The sequence below is a fragment of the Nerophis ophidion genome, linkage group LG03 (assembly GCF_033978795.1).
Source record: "Nerophis ophidion isolate RoL-2023_Sa linkage group LG03, RoL_Noph_v1.0, whole genome shotgun sequence".
Classification (NCBI taxonomy): Eukaryota; Metazoa; Chordata; class Actinopteri; order Syngnathiformes; family Syngnathidae; genus Nerophis; species Nerophis ophidion.
Window position 1 is genome coordinate 60,296,992 of NC_084613.1, and position 24,302 is coordinate 60,321,293.

General features: G+C 40.5%; 1 protein-coding gene across 1 annotated transcript in view; it reads left to right on the forward strand.

The window, feature by feature from the left end:
* The window catches only part of alk (ALK receptor tyrosine kinase), a 924,960-nt gene that overhangs the window by 703,163 nt on the left and 197,495 nt on the right, over window positions 1-24,302 (forward strand). The window contains exons 6-7 of the mRNA XM_061895727.1: window positions 382-513; window positions 16,082-16,216. Of these exons, the coding sequence (XP_061751711.1) occupies window positions 382-513; window positions 16,082-16,216 (267 nt within the window). The remainder of the gene's footprint in view (window positions 1-381; window positions 514-16,081; window positions 16,217-24,302) is intronic.

Below are 24,302 nucleotides of genomic sequence, written 5' to 3' on the forward strand. Positions count from 1 at the left end.
GGCAAGCTATTTATCTTCGTACAAGGCAGCCTCAGGATTTCACACATGCTTTGCAGCCAGGATATAAATTAGCCTGAGTCACTGACTGATGTACTTCTGCAACATTGCGGAATACTTTCTTTCATTTGTGAGATGTGTTTCCCTGAGCAGCTGATTTGTATTTCAGTGTTTGACGTCTATTGTAAATCTTGCAGGGAGCAGAAAACACGGAACGTAATAAGGAACTGTATTTACATTTTATTTCTATTGTCTCCTTGCACATTATATTAAGTCATTTAACCATGATGCATTTATTCTATAATCTGCACTGCACTGTGCTTTTTTATGGACAGCAATATATGTCAACAAAATGATCATTTCTTTCCTGTCACTCTCTTCCAGCTTCCTCACCGGGGTCTTTCATCACACTTAAGGGTCAGTACCACTGTCACCAAGGACCTGGGATCCCATTGGGCAAACTGTGTGACTTCAATACAGACTGTCCGCTTGGGGATGACGAGGGCGAGCGATGCCGTGAGTATATTACGATCTAGAAACCGATAGGGGTGGGCAATATCGCAAATTTGGGTATCGATACCGATCCGATCCGATACCGGCCAGTATCGCCGATACCAATGCCGATACCGGAAGTGTCGTCATCTGATGGGGTGGGGGGCCTTCGGGGTATCGATACTTTTGAAAAACAAATTTGTACTTTTGCCTTTATTAATTGATTATGATAATAAAACAACACAGGACAACGATTTAAGTCAAAAAAAAAACATTAATTACAAAAGTAATATCAATAGCAATAAAGTAATGCAAATAAGGTGCGAAAAACTACTGAACCTGGCTTGTTGCCTCAAAACACACAAACACTTAAGGTAAATAACAAAACTCTAGTTATTGAACAAAGTTGTAAACATGAACACAAAACAAAAGAACTGAGAAATTAAAAAAAAAAGTAATAATATCAATTACAATAAAGTAAGTAGTGCAAATAAGGTGAAAACAAATACTGAACTTGGCTAGTCGCCTCACAACACACAAGAACTTAAGTAAAAAAGAAAACACTAGTTATTAAACACTTGTAAAAATGAACACAAAACAAAAGAACTGAAAAATTCAAATAAAAAAGTAATAATATCAATTACAATAAAGTAAATAGTGCAAATAAGGTGAAAACAAATACTGAACTTGGCTAGTTGCCTCACAACACACAAGAACTTGGCGCAGTGGGAGAGTGGCCGTGCGCAACCCGAGGCTCCCTGGTTCAAATCTCACCTAGTACCAACCTCGTCACGTCCGTTGTGTCCTGAGCAAGACACTTCACCCTTGCTCCTGATGGGTGCTGGTTGGCGCCTTGCATGGCAGCTCCCTCCATCAGTGTGTGAATGTGTGTGTGAATGGGTAAATGTGGAAGTAGTGTCAAAGCGCTTTGAGTACCTTGAAGGTAGAAAAGCGCTATACAAGTACAACCCATTTATTTATTCATTTATTTAAAAAAGAAAACACTAGTTATTAAACAGTTGTAAAAATGAACACAAAACAAAAGAACTGAGAAATTCTTATCGTTATTTTAGTGCAATAAAATACTTTACAGTTTACAGCCAAGACATTAAGTCGCACTGGAAACGCACGCGCGTGTGTCCGAGTGAACCTCGGAGCGAATTATACTGATGTGTGTGCGCGAACGCACCAAGCGTCATTTTAATAGTATTTATTTTATTTTATTTTGGGTTGAAGATGAATTTCTAAAGTGTTTTTAAATCTCGTTCGCGTCCAATCATTAGGGAGGAGGGTGTAGTGGTGAGGATCGCTGCGCTGCGCTCACATTTGTTTTTAAATCGGAGTGATTCGCTTAATTTGGTGAAGTATCGATACTATCACGCCAGTATCGAAACGATACCGATACTTACCAAGTATCGATACTATCAATACTTGGTATCGATACGCCCAGCCCTAGTAACCGAGAGAAAATCACGCATGTGTCTGCTGTCTGACCTTCATTTTCGATCGTAACGCCTGAGCTGAGCAGTTAGTCGACTGTGAGGCAGCTTCATTAACAAAAGCAGTGATTCCTGCCAAAAAGAAGAAAATATGAGTGTCATGCAGAAGCCGTTCTGACAAAGAGACAAAGAGAAAGGCAGAAAAGATATGCTTGGCGAGTTGGCAAGCATTCCTCACCCATGACCTATTCCTGGTTGTTGTTTCGCTCACTTTTCAAATTCTTTTTTAAGGGGTTCGAACAGGGATCTGTAATATTCACTATCAATAGAGCCAATTTTTTTCTAAACAACAATAGTCTAGAGTCGCTAGGGGGTGCACAGTAAGTGAAGAGATTCATATGACCCCATTCCTGGATGGCTCTCGCATCAGAGGGGGGAGCTAGTTGTGTTGCAATGCAGTTTTCTCAAAATGATGGAAAGTGCTAACCTGACTCTCGCCAGTTCGTTGTAGTTTGCTGAGCCCCACACAAGGATTTGGGCTCGAAGGCATTGCAAACTCCTTCCAGATGGTAGAAAATAACGAACCAATCAGGATCAAAGGGCTGGATTTCATAGATGTGACGTAGCACCGAAGCGACTGATTGATTCAAACAACAATGGCGGCACGCAGCCCTCGCTGCTATTGCAACTGTTTTGTCGAATCTATCGAATATTAATTCTTTAAAAGATTAAAACAGAACTTTTCACTCTGTTGTCATCCAGTATGTCGGCTGTTTTGGATTTCGCAGCGTCAGGGGTTGATTTCGATGTGAGTGGTTGAAGAAGCACGTCATACAAGATAACGGACAAGTGGTTTATCCAATCAAATACAATGATTTTTCTACAAGGCCCCGCCTTCTGAAATACATCTGTTAATGAGAACTCCCAGATCCTTGTGTGGAGCTTAGCGAACTACAAGGATCTGGCGAGAGTCAGGTTCAGGAAAGTGTCACTCTGTATAGCAACTGACGCTGCGGTCAAAGTTGGAACTGCCGCAAAACACATTTTAACATGTTTTACACTCGACTGCCATCTTGCAGGTAAAGTGACAGCATGGCTCAGTTGGTAGAGCGACCGTGCCAGCAACTTGAGGGTTTTATGTTTGATTACCGCTTGCGCTATCATAGTCCTAATTACTGTTCTGTAGATCCTTGGGCAATACACTTTACTTACCTGCTCCCAGTGCCACTCACACTGGTTTAAATGTAACTTAAAGATGTAGATCAGGGTGTACCGGTACAGCGGGAGAAGGAGACGGCAAGGAGACAGTGACGTCATTTGCTATCAACGTATTTATTAAATAGTAAGAAATGTAAGTGAGGTGTGTGCTTAATTTAAATGAATGAAGTGAGACTATGTGTGGTAAGTATATGTGAGTGGTTACCAGAGGGTGTTCAAGGTGCATGTTGGTATCAAGGCGGAAGTCCAAAGAGGGAAAGGCAGACTCAGAAGTCCAAAGACAGGCGGAAGGTCAAGGGCTGGAGCGAGGCGTCGTGGTCAGTAGGTAGGTGGGAGGTCAATATCCAGAGAGGCAATAACAAGTCCAGAGGGAATCCGGGAAGACGAGACACACAGCTCGACAATGAGGAAGGACGACGGGAAGCTGGATAATGGGACAACACGGGACACAATGAACACGACGGGCAGGGAACATAGAGAGAGATTATCAAATCAAATCAACTTTATTTATAAAGCAAATTTAAAATTTACCACAGGGGTAGGCAAAGTGCTGTACAATGGACAGGTTAAAAGATAATATGAAGATCGAACAAACAACATGATAAAATATAAATAAATGAATAAATAAAATAAAAAAACATAAAAACAGGTTCACAGCAGGTGTATAATGGGGCGCCATTGCAGGATGGATATCACTCAGTGTTGAAAGCCAAGGAATAAAAGCTCTGTCACCTCTAAGCTTATGAGAGAAGGCTGGCGACGTAATGGGCTTACTGTACGAGTACGAGTAGCTACGTTCTGTTACTGGATCTCAGGACGGGCTGGCTTATGAAGGCAAGTCTCTCATCATGGGCAGATGTGTTGTCTGCAGATTCCGCAGCAGGAAGGGAATGCCCGCGGGCGTGACCCGTGGTGCACTCAGCAGAGCGCACAGCAGAATGAGAGTTTGAAAAACCTATATTATAGGTAGTGGGCTGTTTTAGGGAATTTTTGATCAAATTATCTGTAGTAGCAATATTAATAATGTTGTGTTTATTCTGTGTAGTGCACTTAAAATAATTATGACCATATCTAGGAATTGATATGATGGGAATTTTCCGATTGTTTGCTTGGTGCTTTGATAAACTGAACGCATATACATGGTACTATATTGTGATGTTATGAGCCAGGGAAAAAAAGAACTACCCTACCCAGCATGCAACAGGAGTGACGAGCATGCGCGGTAGCCCGGTATAGGTTGTGTGTCGCCATGACGGCATCTTGTATGTTGTGATATGCACGCTCTGAAAGCAAACGTTAAGAACTCAGCCAACACTCCTCGTCTGCATTATTCATAAATAGACAGATAAAACATATACTCCGCTGCTTCACAGGCCGCTGGATGTAGCTGGCAAAGTATTCCCATGCTAGCTAGCCGGTCTAGCAAGCACGCGTCATTCAGTCCAAAACGGCCCGATCTATCCACATTCAGAATTGTCTGGCGATCGTAAGTGATCCCGGAGTGACCACGCTGTAAGCCAGGCATGAAATTTGCAGAATTGTCCGGTATTTTTGCCAAATGTTCCATCTTTACCAAGAGCCCCTCGACCCCGAAGCCCATCCGGGCGACGCCATCTTTTTAAGAAAAGGCGTTAACAAAATAAAAGTATGTAAACAACATACGCAAATGTGCGATAATATAATTGTCGGCGTTAATAGATTGATAAGTTAACTCGTAATTAACGCATTAATTTGCCCATCCATCCATCCATCCATCCATTTTCTACCGCTTATTCCCTTTCGGGGTCGCGGGGGGCGCTGGCGCCTATCTCAGCTACAATCGGGCGGAAGGCAGGGTACACCCTGGACAAGTCGCCACCTCATCACAGGGCCAACACAGATAGACAGACAACATTCACACTCACATTCACACCCCTAATATATATATATATATATATATATATATATATATATATATATATATATATGTCCATCCATTCATCCATTTTCTACTGCTTGTCCTTTTTGGGGTTTCGGGGGGAGCTGGAGCCTATCTCAGCTGCATTCGGGCGGAAGGCGGTGTACACCCTGGACAAGTGGACACCTCATCGCAGGGCCAACACAGATATACAGACAATATTCACACTCACATTCACACACTAGGGCCAATTTAGTGTTGCCAATCAACCTATCCCCAGGTGCATGTCTTTGGAGGTGGGAGGAAGCCGGAGTACCCGGAAGGAAACCCATGCAGTCATGGGGAGAACTTGCAGACTCCAAACAGAAAGATCCCGAGCCTGGGATTGAACCCAGGACTACTCAGGACTCAGGACCTTTGTATTGTAAGGCACACACATATATATATATATATATATATATATATATATATATATATATATATATATATATGTGTGTGCCTTACATATATATATATATATATATGTATATATATATATATATATATATATATGTATATATATATATATATATATGTATGTATATATATATATATATATATGTACCTCACCCCATCCTTTCTTGTGAAAGACTGAGCATTTTTTGGGAAGCTGTTTTTATAGCCAATCATGGCACCCACCTGTTCCCAATTAGCCTGCACACCTGTGGGATGTTCCAAATAAGTGTTTGATGAGCATTCCTCAACTTTATCAGTATTTATTGCCACCAACTTTTGTGTTACATGTTGCTGGCATCAAATTATAAAGTTAATGATTATTTGCAAAAAAAAAAAAAGTTTATCATTTTGAACATCAAATGTGTTGTCTTTGTAGCATATTCAATTGAATACGGGTTGAAAATGATTTGCAAATCATTATATTTTGTTTATATTTACATCTAACACAATTTCCCAACTCATATGTAAACGGGGTTCGTATTAATCGTATGTTGAATGACAGTAAGTCTGCCTACGGTAGCTGTAATGCTCCGCATTCCATCAAGGATTGTGGCTTCGTAGCTTACCAAAGTCGTGCTAAAATAATTTGACAGATATTTGAACGCCGTCTTATATTCTTAAATGTCTTATATTCTTAATGAAACATCAAAGTTCTGGTGTTGCTTGCTTACACGCACTCACTGGCTTCATTTATTGAACAGGCACCAACCTGCAGTCCACATTTACCTCTTATGTGTCACTGCCATCTACTGGTCACACTTATTATTACAGAATGTACCAATTAAAATTGATTCAAGGTTGGTAAGTACAACAGGAATTAATCTGTCCATTAGGCGCACCAAGTCATAAGGCGCACCGTGGATTTTTGAGAAAATTTTAAGATTTTAAAGTTTAACTGCATAGTTCACAATTCTTCTGAGAAACAAAAATATGAATTGGCTTATTGTATGTTGTTAGCAATGCAGCTAATGGAAGCAATCAATTCTACCTCCAAATGACTTTAAAATGCAATAAAACATTGTCAACAATACTGCATTTACATTCCATAACCTGTATAATAACCAAGCTGTAGTGACATTATTGTTGTAAGAGCGAACATTGAGGAATTATTTTTCAAGCATACTAACACATCGGCGTGCTACGGTATCAGCCGTAAAAGCTAATTACGGGAAGAGATAAGCTGTTTTTTATGTTAGCAGGAAAATTCATTTGAGTTAGTAATGCACAACACAATGTGATAAGACACCAATCTGTACTGACTGAAAAACATGAATAATCATACTACAGTATCTGTATTATCGATTAGCCCACATTTCATGTTTTGTTTGTACAGAGCTAGCTCGACAGCATATGTACTGTAGTTGTAATAACATGCATGCATGTACCATTATCGATACTAAAGTGTGACTCACTTGACGGACAGTTGTCTATTTCTTCCAGCTGGCCGGGGACATTTGTCCCCCATTATTTGGGTTCAGCACTCCATTTATGTAGAAATAGCTTGTCTCCAAATTTCACATTAGCAGCTTTGGGTCAAGCTGACCTCACTCTCTCTGCTTCCGTCTGCTCCGATAATTCACCCTATTTTTCGTGCTCGCTTCTGGAAGCAGCAGTTTATTCCCTGTTCATAGATTCAAAAAGAGAAGGCTGTGAATCCCCATTTGTCCAAAAATTGTTATATTTGTCGTCTATTACCGAGTCTGCATGATTAAAACACACTCGTGTTTTAATGTGGAAGTAGGAACACGTTGTTGCCAGAAGTCAGACGTCTGCTACTATGGAAAAGACAACCAATGTACGAAAGAAGTCAGTTCTGGCAATGATCAAAATACTGTAAATATTGAATTGTATTACATATTGTATTGGCGTTAGGGGTAACACTCGCCCTCATCATATCATCAAAATCGTGGTGTCTGTAAATATTCTCATTCATCCAAGTCATTGTACTTAACAGACATTTTGCCTCTCATCCGGGGCAGGCTTCATCAAATCAAGCTGACAGACTTAGAAAGAACACCACTCATCTGAGAGCCTGTGCCAGAGTCAAAGTACACTATTTATTACCTACATGACATCCTCTCTAAGTCTGTGAGCAAGAAATGATGAAGACTGCTCATATGGATGAGAGGTGAAATGTGTTGTAAAACAATCTGCATGAACAGTCCAGTTGCAACCAATTCTTTCCCCCGAAGAAATAATAGTGCTAACTAAGGGGGGAAACCTTTTGGGGCTCATGTTTATACTAAATCTGTTTAGTAAAAGTATTGCATGTACTGTAGGTATGTATTTGAAACTTAAGTCATAGCATTGCTCAAACAGTAGTGGGCTGATGCTTTCCTGTGTGTAGTAAGTTGAATTTTAGATGCAACACTTTCGAGCTCACTGATACCCTGTGGTTGTGTCACTAAAAAGACAATGAGAAAGCAAAATAATTCTTGTTTATGTAATCCTTTTCCTGTTGTCTGATATGATGGCCAAAACCAGTGTTTTTCAACCTTTTTTGAGCCAAGGCACATTTTTTCATTGAAAAAACACCACTAGCAGAAAATATTAAAGGGCTACTGAAATGAGATTTTCTTATTTAAACGGGGATAGCAGGTCCATTTTATGTGTCATACTTGATCATTTCGCGATATTGCCATATTTTTGCTGAAAGGATTTAGTACAGAACATTGACGATAAAGTTTGCAACTTTTGGTCGCTAATAAAAAAGCCTTGCCTTTACCGGAAGTAGCAGACGATGACGTCACCCGTGTGAGGGCTCCTCACATCCTCACATTGTTTATAATGGGAGCCTCCAACAAAAAGAGCTATTCAGACCGAGAAAACGTCAATTTCCCCATTAATTTGAGCGAGGATGAAAGATTTGTGGCTGAGGATATTGTTAGTGAAGGACTACAAAAAAAAAAAAATTATAAATAAATAAAAAAGCGACGGCTTCAGGCGGCGGCAGTTTGAACGTTTCAGATGTAATTAGACACATTTACTAGGATAATTCTGGAAGATCCCTTATCTGCTTATTGTTTTATACATAGATACATCTGTCATCTCTATCTTTTTTTTTTTTAATTTATTTTTTATTTATTTATTTATTTTTTTTAATTTATACTACCATATTGTATATGCACCTTAGGAGGAGCTGCTCCAATTTCGTTGTTCTTTGAACCTGTTCATTGCAATAATGACAATAAAACTCTATTCTATTCTATTCTAATAGTATTTTAGTGAGATTGTAAAGACATACCTCGAGGTCGGATGGCTGCGGTGAACACGTCAGTGCCTCAGAGAGAAGCCAAGCTGCCATGGTCACAGCTGCCTTTTTTGACAGCTACTGCTGGAGGACGAATAATCCACTGATGTTTCCAGTAAGATATATATAACAATTTTCCCATCCAAAAACATGCTGTTTGACATAGAGAAACATGTTCGCTTGACCGCTCTGTGTTAAAGCTTCACAACAAACAAAGAAACACCGGCTGTGTCTCGGTGCTAAAGACAGCCGAAATACACCGCTTTCCACCAACAGCATTGTTCTTTATAGTCTCCATTATTAATTGAACAAATTGCAAAAGATTCAGCAACACAGATGTCCAAATTACTGTGTAATTGCACGATGAAAAGAGACGACTTTTAGCCGTAACTGGTGCTGAACTAGTATGTCCCGTCCAACCCGAAACGTCACAAGCACGCGTCATCATACGCGTCGTCATTCCGCGACGTTTTCAACAAGAAACTCTGCAGGAAATCTAAAATTGTAGTTTAGTAAACTAAAAAGGCCGTATTGGCATGTGTTGCAATGTTAATATGTCATCATTGATATATAAACTATCAGACTGCGTGGTCGGTAGTAGTGGTTTCAGTAGGCCTTTAAAACAATTACAAAAATTAAACTCAGCAGCCGATATTGACAGTAAAAAGTCGTTCTCGCAATTGTTGGATATAAATTCAAACCATAACCAACCATGCATCACTATAGCTCATCTCAAAGTAGGTGTACTGTCATGACCTGTCACATCACACCGTGACTCATTTTAAGTTTTTTGGTGTTTTCCTGTGTGTAGTGTTAGTTCTTGTCTTGCGCTCCTATTTTATCATGGCATGTACAGATGTACTTTGCGGATGCCATCTGCTGCTCCACAAGCTGTAAGTCTTTGCTGTCGTCCAGCATTCTGTTTGTATATACAGTGGGGCAAAAAAGTATTTAGTCAGTCACCAAGTTCTCCCACTTAAAATGATGCTAGAGGTCTGTAATTTTCTCCATAGGTACACTTCAACTGTGAGGGACAGAATGTGAAAAAAAATCCAGGAATTCACATTGTAGGAATTTTAAGAATGTATTTCTAAATTATGGTGGAAAATAAGTATTTGGTCAACCATTGAAAGCTCTCACTGATGGAAGGAGGTTTTGGCTCAAAATCTCACGATACATGGCCCCATTCATTCTTTCCTTAACACGGATCACTCGTCCTGTCCCCTTAGCAGAAAAACAGCCCCAAAGCATGATGTTTCCACCCCCATGCTTCACAGTAGGTATGGTGTTCTTGGGATGCAACTCAGTATTATTCTTCCTCCAAACACGACGAGTTGAGTTTATACCAAAATGGATACATGGATGATACAGCAGAGGATTGGGAGAATGTCATGTGGTCAGATGAAACCAAAATAGAACTTTTTGGTAAAAACACAACTCGTCGTGTTTGGAGGAAGAATAATACTGAGTTGCATCCCAAGAACACCATACCTACTGTGAAGCATGGGGGTGAAAACATCATGCTTTGGGGCTGTTTATCTGCTAAGGGGACAGGACGATTGATCCGTGTTAAGGAAAGAATGAATGGGGCCATGTATCGTGAGATTTCTAGCCAAAACCTCCTTCCATCAGCGAGCGCTTTGAATGGTTGACCAAAAAATTATTTTCCACCATAATTTACAAATAAATTATTTAAAATTCCTACAATGTGAATTCCTGGATTTTTTTTCACATTCTGTCTCTCACAGTTGAAGTGTACCTATGATGAAAATTACAGACCTCTGTCATCATTTTAAGTGGGAGAACTTGCACAATTGGTGGCTGGCCAAATACTTTTTTGCCCCACTGTACTTTGCAAGCAGTTTAGTTTTAGTTTCATTTGGCATAGCCATCCCTAAGCTTCAAGGCCTTTTCTTAGCTGCACTCTCCTTTTATTTATTTTTGGAATAAGCAGTAGACACCTTTTTACCTGCGCGCTGCCTCCCCGCTGTCCTGAGCTTTGTGTGATCACGACAAACCATGTTCCTGACATCCATGAAGCAATCATCTACCTGCTGCCACTTACTGATATGGTAGAGTATTAGACGGTTATTCTGCCACGCTCTTGACAGCACAGACACTCAACAACGGCACATTATTTGCGGATTATAGTTACTGGTTTGCAAAAAAATGTTTTAAAACCAATTAGGTGAAATGACATAATCTCCCTCAGACACCAGACTGTATCTCGAGGTACACTAGTGTGCTGCGACACAGTGGTTGAAAGACACTGGCCTAAACTGTGTGTTTCTCGGACTTATAAATTATATGTTCAAGGTTTCATTGCATCTTACTGAGACTAATAGTTTGCTCTTCAATTAGAGAAATAAGGTGATTAAAATATTAGACCCTACTTCAAACTACAGTCAGAATAATAAAGAGCATTGTCTCTATGTTATTATTTGTCAATGCAGAATTGTCAATACAGTCCTTGCAGTGGATACAATTAGATATACAGGTTGTTTTTTACGGCTAAAAACTAGAATTATGACACAAACCAATATATTGGTGGGTATCCTGATTGTACATGGTTAAATCTCTCATTAGCTAAACCGAGGCTAATTACCGGAAAAAAGAAATGAGTGAGGGAGATGTAATGATCATAGGCTGTGTCAATCTAAAATACTTTTGACATGGTCCCTTCTCTACTCTGTTGCTGCATCATTATGCAAAAATCCATTCTGCCTTTTTTTCCAGTCAAAGCTATTCATCCGGATGATCTGTTTCAATCCAAATTCTGCTGACACCCCGCTGGTTTCCAGCATGTACCTTCCAATTACATAGCAATAATACTTTCATCAAAAGGGATAGAAGCATACATTTTAAGTAGCAATCTTCCATTGGCAGATTTGACTCTCCTTACACTCATTGAAGTGGTGGCTTTGTCTGATCTTGGTAATTAGAGTTTCTTTATTGTGTATTAAATTAGGGGGAAAAAACTTGAAAAAGTCAGTAGATCAGTGTTTTTTGTTTTTATATATGGTCTTCATTGGCAATTACCTAGGGCGGCATTTTCTAAAGAGCACCACAAGCATATGAAGGACAAAAATATGTATTTGCATTTGCTCATCAGGTCTGATACGTGTATCAGATTAGCACCTTCTGCGGGCATAGTGCAAAAGGTGCACAATAAATAAGTTGTCAACTAAAATATAAAGTATAACGCATCTTTGAAGATGACTTTAAACAACTTTTATTCAGGTTATTGAAGAGTATCTGTCAAGGGTATTTGTTGACGAACCCCAAGATGCAGAGATGGAGGCAGGCATTGATTGAGAAAACATGATTTAATATAAAATATTAGATTAAGAACAAACAAAGGGTATAAACAAAAAGCACGCACGTGGGTGGAATAACAAACTAAGGGAGCTAGCACTGGGAGCTAGAAAAACAAAAAGGAACTTTAGCATGGAAGCTAGTGGGTAGCAAACAGAAAAACTGAAAACAGCTAACCGCTACGACGACCAGGACAAAATGTAGCACGACAGGTAGTAGCTGTAACGATGCCAGACAAGACAGGTAGCAAAGACACAAGAACGACATGTGGCAATGACAAGACAATACAATAATCCAGCAACTGACACAAGACAAAGGAGGTACAAATAGGAGCCGGCTGATTAGCAACAGGTGTGGCCAGATGCCAATCAGCCGCAGCTGAAGGGGAACACAGCACTCAGGGAACAAGACAGGAAGCTGACAAAATAAGAGCATTAGACAGGAACTAAGGATAGGAAATAAACACACTGAGAAGGAACACAGCACTCAGGGAACAAGACAGGAAGCTGACAAATTAAGAGCACTTGACAGGAACTAAAAGACAGGAAATACTGAACACAGGAAACAGACAAATGCAGAGGAAAAACTAAAACAAAGACAAACTGTCAGGGGCAAGCCTGACAGTATCTCAAAAATGTAATCCACAACAAGACCTGTATTCCATGAATAAATCAATAAGTACATTTCACACTAACTTTACTGTGTTATTTTAGCTGAAACTAAGCATTTTTTTCTTCTTCAAATATTAAATAATATATGACTTACTACTCGAACGTCTTTAACAGTAACAGTAAGTCAATACAGTTTGAGTAATTTAGAATGATCATCCTTGGCCTACTTACTGTCGCAAAGATGTCCGGATGGTTGGTCTGCAGACATCCATCCATCCATCCATCCATCCATTTTCTTCCGCCTATCTGAGGTCGGGTTGCGGGGGCAGCAGCCTAAGCAGAGAAGTTCAGACTTCCCTCTCTCCAGCCACGTCGTCCAACTCTTCCCGGGAGATTTAATTGGATACTAGCAGTAGAAAAATGATACAGGTCGAGCTGAAAGTCAAGAATCAACAGCATGACTAATGAACCAGCGTCGAGAGGCAGGCGTCACTGGTAGACACACCCTCCTGATTGTAAATCAGGGACCGGTAGCCCTCCTCATTGCGAAACAGGAATAGGTGAGGAGATTGGCGTTCAGAAGCAGTGGGGAAAGTTACTGCAAAACAGACAGTGAAGCAGAACAAAAGTAACAGTGCAAGACCAGAAGAAAGACCACACAAAGGAAAACAACCCCAAAACTGTTAGGAGAGATCATAACACCAAAAATAACCCATACCGAGAGCTTAAAACCAAGGGATGTTATTAGTACTTTTATTTTGGAGTACCGTTACACTCTTACTTTACTTTTACTGTAGCCATATCAAAATGAAAACTGTTGAACAGTTCAATAAAACAAGACTTCAGATGGCATTGCAATTTTGTTTGTCTCCTCATAAATAAAATACCATATTATTACATTATTTCTTCCATCCATCCAACCATTTCTACAGCTTATTCCCTTCGGACTAAAAAACTCCTTCATCCCACATGCCATCAGACTGGACAACTCCTCTGCTGGGGGTGTGGGGAGGGGAGGGGTGTACTAGAATGACAGGGGATGCAAAACAATAACAATACTAAAATAAACTGCAACAAAAAACAGTGGACTTAGTGCAATAACAGTGCAATACTTTTTCATAACATGGTCACTACTGCCTAGTTTCTCTTTTTATAGTCTTATTTTCACTGTTATATTTTTATTATTTTTGTTGCTTCTTATTTTTATTGTTATTGTAATATTTTCTATTTGATTTCCATTTACACCCCCATTAATTATTTTTTGAATTATATCTAAATTCTGTTCACTGCTGCTGGAATTTAAATTTTCCTGAGGGAACTCTCCTGAAAGAGTCCATAAAGTACTATCTATCTATCTATCTATCCATCTATCTATCTATCCATCTATCCATCCATCCATTTTCAACCGTTTATTCCCTTTCGGGGTCGCGGGGGGCGCTGGCGCCTATCTCAGCTACAATCGGGCGGAAGGCAGTGTACACCCTGGCTATCTATCTATCTATAGATGATAAATGGGTTGTACTTGTTTAGCGCTTTTCTACCTTCAAGGTACTCAAAGCGCTTTGACACTACTTCCACATTCACCCATTCACACACACATTCACACACTGATGTAGGAAGATGCCATGCAAGGCGCTAACCAGCACCCATCAGGAGCAAGGGTGAAGTGTCTTGCTCATGGACACAACGGACGTGACGAGGTTGGTAGTAGGTGGGGATTGAGCCAGGGACCCTCGGGTTGCGCACGGCCACTCTTCCACTGCGCCACGCCGTTCTTATCTATCTATCTATTTCAGAGTGTTTAGATAAATAGTATGCTTTTTTATTACTAACAGCATTAGGGTGTCTGCACAGTTGGTTTTAAGACCAATTAGATCATATGATGCTATTGGTCTGCATTTCCGCCACAACAACACAAAAGGACAATCACAAAGGATGGGGATAATTGAAACATCAAACAAACCTACGGGGAAGACTTTCAAAGGCAAAACTGAAATCCAACCAAAACCCCCAAAGCTCTAAACCAGGGGTCGGGAACCTTTTTGGCTGACAGAGCCATTCAAGCCAAATATTTTAAAATATTTCCGGGAGAGCCATATAATATTTTTTTAAGACTGAATACAACTAAATGTGTGCATTTTTAAGTAAGACCAAAATTTTTAAAGTATAATAAGTCTCTTATTGTTTTTAATAACATTGTTATTTTGAAGCTAACCAAAAACAAATAAAATACTTCTTACCATTAATGCGACTTCTTGAACAGGTACGGTAGTAACCGGATGGACTGATTAATATGCATGAGAATGTTTTATATTTTAAATGTTATTTTTGACACTGTGATTACCAGTGGAATTATTCATTACTTACTGTGTTATGCAATGTCAGCTAAGATGTATCTGAGAGCCAGGTGCAGTCATCAAAAGAGCCACATCTGGCTCTAGAGCCATAGGTTCCCTACCCTCTAAACAAAAGTGTAGTGTCGTATATAAGTTTTAAAATACGACTTTATACCTCATTAAAATTTCAGTAAAGCAAAGTGTAAAAAGCTCAATTTTTATCAATGCCCAGCGTTTTACAGTGCCTTCTCCGCATCAACTGTTTATTACCCCACCCGTGCCCCACTTCCCTATGCATTCAATTTCCCACTCTATTGTCGGAGTATGGCTCGTAAAAAAAGCCTGTAAGTGGATAGAAAAAAAAAAGAAAAAATCAATCAAACAAACTCCTTTGACAATGGCTCTTATAATATTTGCCCCGTATACGTTGTGTTTGATTTATGCAGCCGTTCACTCAGACAAATATCACGAGGGGGAAAATCTTGTTAGAAAGAAAAGCGTTTGCACTTTTCCATGATGACATTGTGGAAATGAGGCGAGACAGACCGCACATTCACCTCCTCTGGTGGTTCCAGAGGGATGCATTTGATCGGCTGCTCAGGCCACTAAAATATCACAGCAGTCAGCTGCCAAAAAACTCCAGAACTCTACGCCATTCACTTGATTGCCTCCCCCAGAACACATACTAACACTACCTGAGCACTTTCGTTTTCTCTCCCATGTGCCCTCATCACTCGTGCCTATCTCCTTTGCAGTTTTCTGATTCTTTTTCCAGTGTATCAAACTCTTCTCTGTAAGTCTCCCCAACAGAGTGAGACCTTTAGACTGTTTTATTGCACACTCTATCTGCACAAGCTCTTCTTCACTGCGGCTCACCTTGTTACGTCCTGTATTCACCCAGTACGTGTTCTTTCAGTGACAGTACCTCCTCCCGGTTGCCCCCTGCCCACTCCTTATATCTAGACCACCTCCTCTTAAAGTCACCACTTCCCCTTGATATACTGTATATGCTCTCTCCTGTGTCTCTCCAGGCCACTTCCTCAATGGCAGCTACTGCTCTTTTGAAGAGGGCGAGTGCGGTTGGCAGTCAATAATGGGCCACAGTATCTCTTGGAGAAGACTGCAGTCTCCAGCCAAGACTACAAGACAGAGCTGCCCATCCTCAGGTGACTCCTGCACATCTCCCGAGAGGTTTTCTCTTGAAGTCCACTTGGGCTTGTATGAGTGTGTTGTAGTGTAAAGCTGTGTACAATTGAGTTTGGCTATGGCTGCACTTACACTAAATTGCCAAAGGTATTTGGCCACCAGCCTTGACTCACCTATGAACTTGAAGTGTCATCCCATTCCTAACCCATAGGGTTCAATATGATGTCGGTCCATCTTTTGCAGCTGTTATAGCTTCAACTATTCCCCCGTCCAAAGGCAAAACCTAGTAACTCGCTTCTAGCTGATTTTGCGAAAACCAATCAATCTTGATGCTGTCTTACAAAGATCTACAAAGTCATTAAACGTATAGATGTTTTCTTGAGCTTTCATTTTCTTGCTGATTGAGCCATGGATTGAATCTGCTCTCATGAACGTGTGCCCTTTCTCCAGATATTTTATCACAATCTCGGGTGGGCCCCATTCTGCGTTTGCACATTGGGCAAGTGCCGTGTACAGCGTCCAGTTCTTATTTTGACCTCCGCAGTTATCTGCCCAGAAGAGTATGCAAGGGGAAGAATCAAGAACAATACATTTAATGAAGGTGCTTGCAACGTCCTGGGCCAATCTTCCAAATATCCCCTCGTGCCATAACATCACATAATCAGGTTGGCCGTCGGCCCCCATTCGTGCAAATGTCTCATTAAAGACAATAAGGCGACTGACAAAGAAGCTCCGATTGGTCCCTTGAGATACTAGGTTTTTTTTGTCAGTTAGCCAGTTAGCCACCTCGGTAAAACACATGTCCAACTCTGAAACACTCAAAGCAGAAAAAACTTGTTCTAATTTAACTGACTCCTTACCCAGACCAGTAGTCTCGCATTTTCCATCTAAATCCGTCTTCGGGATGGAGGAAAGTGGTGTTCTGTGGGGATTAGCCTTCTGCTTTGTTTTAAGCCCCGCTCGGCATCCGCGTTTCCGATCACACCGCTGGCGTCTGCTCCGTAGACGGCCCCCGCTGCTACTAGACTCCCCTGCCTCACAGGCCGCTGGATGTAGCCGCCGATGTATTCCCATGCTAGTTAGCAAGTGTAGCACGCAAGTGTCTATCAGTCCAAAACGGCCCGATTCGTCCACATCCAGAAGTGTCTGGCGGTCGTACGTGATCACGGAGTGACCACGATGCGAGCCAGCCATAAAGTTTGTGGAATTGTCCGGTATTTCTGCCAAATGTTCCATCTTTAGCAGGAGCTCCTCGAGAGCGCAGCCCGTCCGGGCGCCGCCATCTTGGGATGGTTTCCTGCTGGCTCCGCTGTGAACGGGACTCTCGCTGCTGTGTTTGGACTGGACTCTCGCGACTGTGTTGGATCCATTGTGGATTGAACTTTCACAGTATCATGTTAGACCTGCTCGACATCCATTGCTTTCCTCCTCTCTAAGGTTCTCATAGTCATCATTGTCACCGACGTCCCACTGGGTCATTATTGTCACCAATGTCCCACTGGGTGTGAGTTTTCCTTGCCCTTATGTGGGCCTACCGAGGATGTCGTGGTGGTTTGTGCAGCCCTTTGAGACACTAGTGATTTAGGGCTATATAAGTAAACATTGATTGATTGATTGATTGATCTACGCGGTTATGTGGTAGTTGCTAGGTCCTGCCATGCGTGTAACAGCTTACTTACGGAACAAATTACAATATCGCATACACTAATGTAAAGCATATCACCCAGGAACTCCAAAATTATTATCAGCTCAGTTTTGACCAAAATTGAGTTACTAGGTTTTGCCTATGGACGGGAGTATTCTGGATAGACTGTCCACAAGGTTGTGGAGTGTGTTTATAGGAATTTTCCACCATTCTTCCAAAAGCGCATTGATGAGGTCACACACTGATGTTGGTCGAGAAGGCCCGGCTCTCAGTCTTTGTCCTAATTCATCCCAAATGTGTTCTATCGGGTTCAGGTCGGGACACACTAGACCAGGGGTCACCAACATGGTGTCCGCGGGAACCAGGTAGCCCATAAGGACCAGATGAGTCGCCCGCTGGCCTGTTCTAAAAGTAGCAGCATTTACCAGTGAGATGCCTCTATTTTTTTAAATGTTATTTATTTACTAGCAAGCTGGTCTCGCTTTGCTCGACATTTTTAATTCTAAGGGAGACAAAACTCAAATAGAATTTGAAAATCCAAGAAAATAGTTTAAAGACTTGGTCTTCACTTGTTTAAATAAATTCATAATTTTTTTTACTTTGCTTCTTATAACTTTCAGAAAGCCAAATTTAGAGAAAAAATACAACCTTAAAAATGATTTTAGAATTTTTAAACACATATTCCTTTTTACCTTTCAAATTCCTTCCTCTTTTTTTCCTGACAATTTAAATCAATGTTCCAGTAAATGAATGTTTTTTATTGTAAAGAATAATAAATACATTTTAATTTAATTCTTCATTTTAGCTTCTGTTTTTTCGACGAAGAATATTTGTGAAATATTTTTTCAAACTTATTATGATTAAAATTTAAAAAAAAAAAATTCTGGCAAATCTAGAAAATATTTAGAATCAAATTTAAATATTATTTCAAAGTCTTTTGAATTTCTTTTAAAATGTTTGTTCTGGAAAATCTAGAAGAAATAATGATTTGTCTTTGTTAGAAATATAGCTTGGTCCAATTTGAAATTTATTCTATCAAAGTGCAGATTGGATTTTAACCTATTTAAAACATGTCATCAAAATTCTAAAAAACTAAAAATCTTCCGTAAAAGGAAAAAAAAAGTACGACAGAATGATAGACAGAAATACCCATTTTTTTATCCATCCATCCATCCATTTTCTACCGCTTATTCCCTTTCGGGGTCGCGGGGGGCGCTGGCGCCTATCTCAGCTACAATCGGGCGGAAGGCAGGGTACACCCTGGACAAGTCGCCACCTCATCGCAGGGCCAACACAGATAGATGGACAACATTCACACTCACATTCACACACTAGGGCCAATTTAGTGTTGCCAGCCCATTTTTTTATATATAGATTTATTTATTAAAGGTAAATTGAGCAAATTGGCTATTTCTGGCAGTTTATTTAAGTGTGTATCAAACTGGGAGCCCTTCGCTTTAATCAGTACCCAAGAAGTAGTTCTTGTTTTCAAAAAGGTTGGTGACCCCTGCACTAGACTTTGTCATCCATGTCTTTATGGACCTTGCTTTGTGCACTGGTGCACAGTCATGTTGGAAGAGGAAGCCTGGAAAATTGCCCTGTTTTGCAGCATGGGGCTGCTCCACCCGCGAGAATTGTGGGTGGATTTTACTTCGCTTTCCTAACAACCCGGAAAGAAGACAAATTTAGGAAGTGAAGGTACGCTAACAACACTGGAGAGCCACTGATTACAGCATCTGGTGTCAGGTAAACGTTTTTGTTCAGGGAGAGAACACACAGAAAGTAACAGAAATTATTACCAAATAAATTATTACATTTAAGAGACGGTTTGACAAAAACAGACTACTCTTGATTTTTAGTAAAACTAAAATAATGCAATTTGGTTATTATGTTGTGGACCAAAAATCCCTCCATATTCTCTATTGTTTGCCAGTGTTACCATATCTGACTTATTGTGCAGAAATATGAGGAAATAAGTCAACTCAACTCAACGATTATTCATTTATGTTATTTTTTTGGGTCGTTCTGTGTATTTGATTCAATTTTATTGCGCCGACGAGTGCCTGCTAGGCGCAAAATATGGCTGCAAAATGATACTTTCACAAAAAAACTGCATATTTTGGTACGTTTTTGAGCTGGATTATATGATTACAACCGTGTATACACATGTTATGTTGGTTTATTTTTTCAGAAAACTAATGCCAAAACCACTCTGGCACAGCCGCACAAGGCCTTGGTAGCAGACACGGTGCCTGTTGTTTAGTTAGCCATACTCTGGTCTATGCAGAAGCAAGCCTGCTTGTCTCTAAGATAGAGGTCTACCGTGTTCTTCATCCTGTCCAGTATGATCCCGTTGAAAAGCCTTCCTGGATTGATAGTAGTGTGATCCCCCTGTAGTTCGCACAGTTACTCAGATCCCCTTTCTTCGATTCTTTAATAAGATAGTTGTCCTTCGATTCGAATGAAATGTTTTACTCTTCCAAGATCTTCTTAAATAGAGGGTAAATCATCTCTTCCATGGTCTGTTTACATGACTATGACGTGCTGTAAATCCAACTGCTAAAAAGGGATTAGCGTATTTTTTCGGACTACAAATCACAGTTTTTTTCATAGTTTGGCCGGGGGTACGGCATATACTCCGGAGCGATTTATGTATGAAATTATTAACACATTACCGTAAAATATCAAATAATACTATTTATCTCATTCGCGGAAGAGATGAAGAAAATGTCAGCAATCGTCACACACACGTCAGCAATCGTCACACACACGTCAACCATAAGAATTCGGCGGGGGAGGGTCATGGTAGAAGTGCATTGTGGGTCATGGAATGCCAACTGCTATATGCTATATGCTACTGCTGCAGCTATTAAAATGGAACATTTCAACGTTGGCAGTAACTTACAAAAACTGAGAAGGGCTGAAGAAAAATGGCACCGAAAAGGAAACCATGTACTGCAGATTACAAGCTGGACGTAGTGAAATATGCAGCAGAAAACGACAAGAGGAAGCGGCGTATACCTTTGGAGTTGACAGAGTTGTTTAGAAGCGACATCGAGGAAGAAGATTTCATCGGATTTATCGATTAGGAGTGACAGATTGTTTGGTAAACGTATAGATAAAAATAGATTGGACGGTTTAGTGACGTCCTCAGTTCTGGCTGTGCGGCGACAAGACATCAAACTTGACTAAGTAGAGGAAGTAATAGTCATAACAAAGTGTCTGTATGTGGACAAATGTTCGGATTATCACCTTTACCAGTAGAAAGTTACACCTCTGTAACGAGGTGGTCGGCCAGGGACACGAAGTGGCATGAGGATCTTAATGACTGACTGCCCACGAGTCTGGCCCCCCATGTCAAAACATCTTACCAACCCTTTTAGTGAAAAACAATTGCGTGCAGACAATATATTTTTTTAGACAGAGAGATGTGAGAGACCTAAAAACACGGCTAGCCATTTTAAACACATGATGTCACACCCGCAACCAGATAAATGCAATAGATCCATCCTCCAAAAACATCTGCTGTATGTGGGCCTCAGCAGGTACCCCCTTTCTGGAGTGGGGTTGATGTCTGTTCATTCAACTGCCAGGTTGATACAAGCTAATGATACAATATTGCAGTCGTTTACATCACCCATGGTATCAGGTTGGCATGCTTGGAACCCTGTCTGACAAAATACTGGAAATGGTACAACCGTTTGTACTTGGTTTTAGTTGGTTTTGCCGATGGAACATTGGTGTCAAACTCAAATACAGAGTGGGCCAAAATTCTAAACTGAACAAAGCCGCGGGCCAAAGTTGAACAACTTAACATTTTAATAGGGACCCAAAAAAGTTTTGCATTGAATATTGAACAAGCAAGGCTTATATAACTTTATAGTGACATGCAAAATCGAGTTTTGTTCGTAGCGGGGATGTATATTGTAGCGTCCCGGAAGAGTTGGTGCTGCAAGGGGTTCTGGGTATTTGTTCTGTTGTGTTTATGTTGTGTTACGGTGCGGATGTTCTCCCGAAATGTGTTTGTCATTCTTTTTTGGTGTGGGTTCACAGTGTGGTGTAACAGTGTTAAAGTTGTTAATACGGCTACCCTCAGTGTGACCTGTATGGCTGTTGACCAAGTATGCCTTGCATTCACTTGTGTGTGTGTAGAAGCCGCATATATTACGTGACTGGGCCGGCACGCTGTTTGTATGGAGGAAAAGCAGACGTGACGACAGGTTGTAAAGGATGCTAAAAGCAGTACCTTTAAGGCACGCCCCCAATATTGTTGTCCTAGTGGAAATTCGGGAGAATGGTTGCCCCGGGAGATTATCGGGGGGGCGGGCACTGAAATTCGGGATTCTCCTGGAAAAATCGGGAGGGTTGGCAGGTATGAAAATTAGCGTTGAATACGGCGATACAGTGGCACCGCCACTATATAATACCGGCGGGCCAGCTCTAATGTTAATTTATTATTGCCTCAAGGGCCAAATGAAATTACACGGCGGGCCAAATTTGGCCCGCGGGCCAGAGTTTGACACCCATGGTTTAGAGCATGTATGGGTTTATTGAGCCGGATAGCTACCATGCAGTGAAAAAGCAAACGGCACCACATTGAAATACAATTGGATAAGAGAATAGCATGGCAAATGCTACTATCCATCCATCCATTTTCTACCGCTTATTCCCTTTTGGGGGTGCGGGGGGCGCTGGCACCTATCTCAGCTACAATCGGGCGGAAGGCGGGGTACACCCTGGACAAGTCGCCACCTCATCGCAGGGCCAACACAGATAGACAGACAACATTCACACTCACATTCACACACTAGGGCCAATTTAGTGTTGCCAATCAACCTATCCCCAGGTGCAAGTCTTTGGAAGTGGGAGGAAGCCGGAGTACCCGGAGGGAATCCACGCATTCACGGGGAGAACATGCAAACTCCACACAGAAAGATCCCAAGCCTGGATTTGAACCCAGGACTGCAGGACCTTCGTATTGTGAGGCAGACGCACTAACCCCTCTCCCACCGTGAAGCCCGGCAAATGCTACTATGCAGTGAAATAGCAAACAGCACCACATTGAAATAGAATTAAACAAGAGAATAGCATGGCAAATGCAGCAAACTGCAGTATGCATATGTACAAAAGCACAAAATACAACAACATTTGAGATAGCGATACAAAGCAAATAGGAAAAGCACTCTCCAAATTACTGTCAGGCTTTGACAGCCCTGCGAGGTTGGTTTGATATTCCTGTAGAAAACGAGACATGGGTTAAAAGGAGGCAGAAAGCTACAAGCAGTGGCAGAGGTGAGCCTACTTAGCAATGATGTAAATCCCCTTGTATGAATAGGAAATAACAAGTAATCTGATGTCAAGCCTTAGCCTAGTAGGGGTTTTCAATGTGTGGCACAGTGTGCCTCTCTTCAAATGTAAATTATAGAATACAACACAACTGTTTAACAACCTTTTCTGGTGCATATTTTGTCAGGTTTTCTGGTCATCCCAGACTCCTTATTTAGTTCATACCCCAGCAAAGTTATGTACATATCAGTGTTTTCAAAATGAAAAAGATGCGTGTAGAGCAGGGGTCACCAACGCGGTGCCCGCGGGCACCAGGTCGCCCGTAAGGACCAGATGAGTCGCCCGCTGGCCTGATCTAAAAATAGCTCAAATAGCAGCACTCACCAGTGAGCTGACTCTATTTTTGTACATTTTATTCATTTACCAGCAAGCTAGTCTCGCTCTGCTCGACATTTTTAATTCTAAGAGAGATGAAACTCAAATAGAATTTGAACATCCAAGAAAATATTTTAAAGACTTGGTATTCACTTGTTTAAATAAAATCTTTTTTTTTTAACTTTGCTTCTTGTAACTTTCAGAAAGACAATTTTAGAGAAAAAAATACAACCTTAAAAATGATTTTATTAAACACATTGATTGATTGATTGATTGATTGATTGATTGAAACTTTTATTAGTAGATTGCACAGTTCAGTACATATTCCGTACAATTGACCACTAAATGGTAACACCCGAATAAGTTTTTAAACTTGTTTAAGTCGGGGTCCACGTTAATCAATTCATGGTAAAAATTACCATATCGCATGTAGCTTATTACCTTTTAATTTCCTTCCTCTTCTTTCCTGACGATTCAAATCAATGTACAAGTATTTTTTTTTTTATTGTAAAGAATGATAAATACATTTTATTCAATTCTTCATTTTAGCTTCTGTTTTTTCGACGAAGAATATTTGTGAAATATTTCTTCAAACTTATTATAATTAAAATAATAAAAAAATATAATGGCAAATCTAGAAAATCTTTAGAATCAATTTTAAATCTTATTTCAAAGTCTTGAATTTATTTAAACATTTTTGTTCTGGAAAATCTAAAAGAAATAATGATTTGTCTTTGTTAGAAATATAACTCGGTCCAATTTGTTATATATTCTTACAAAATGCAGATTGGATTTTAACC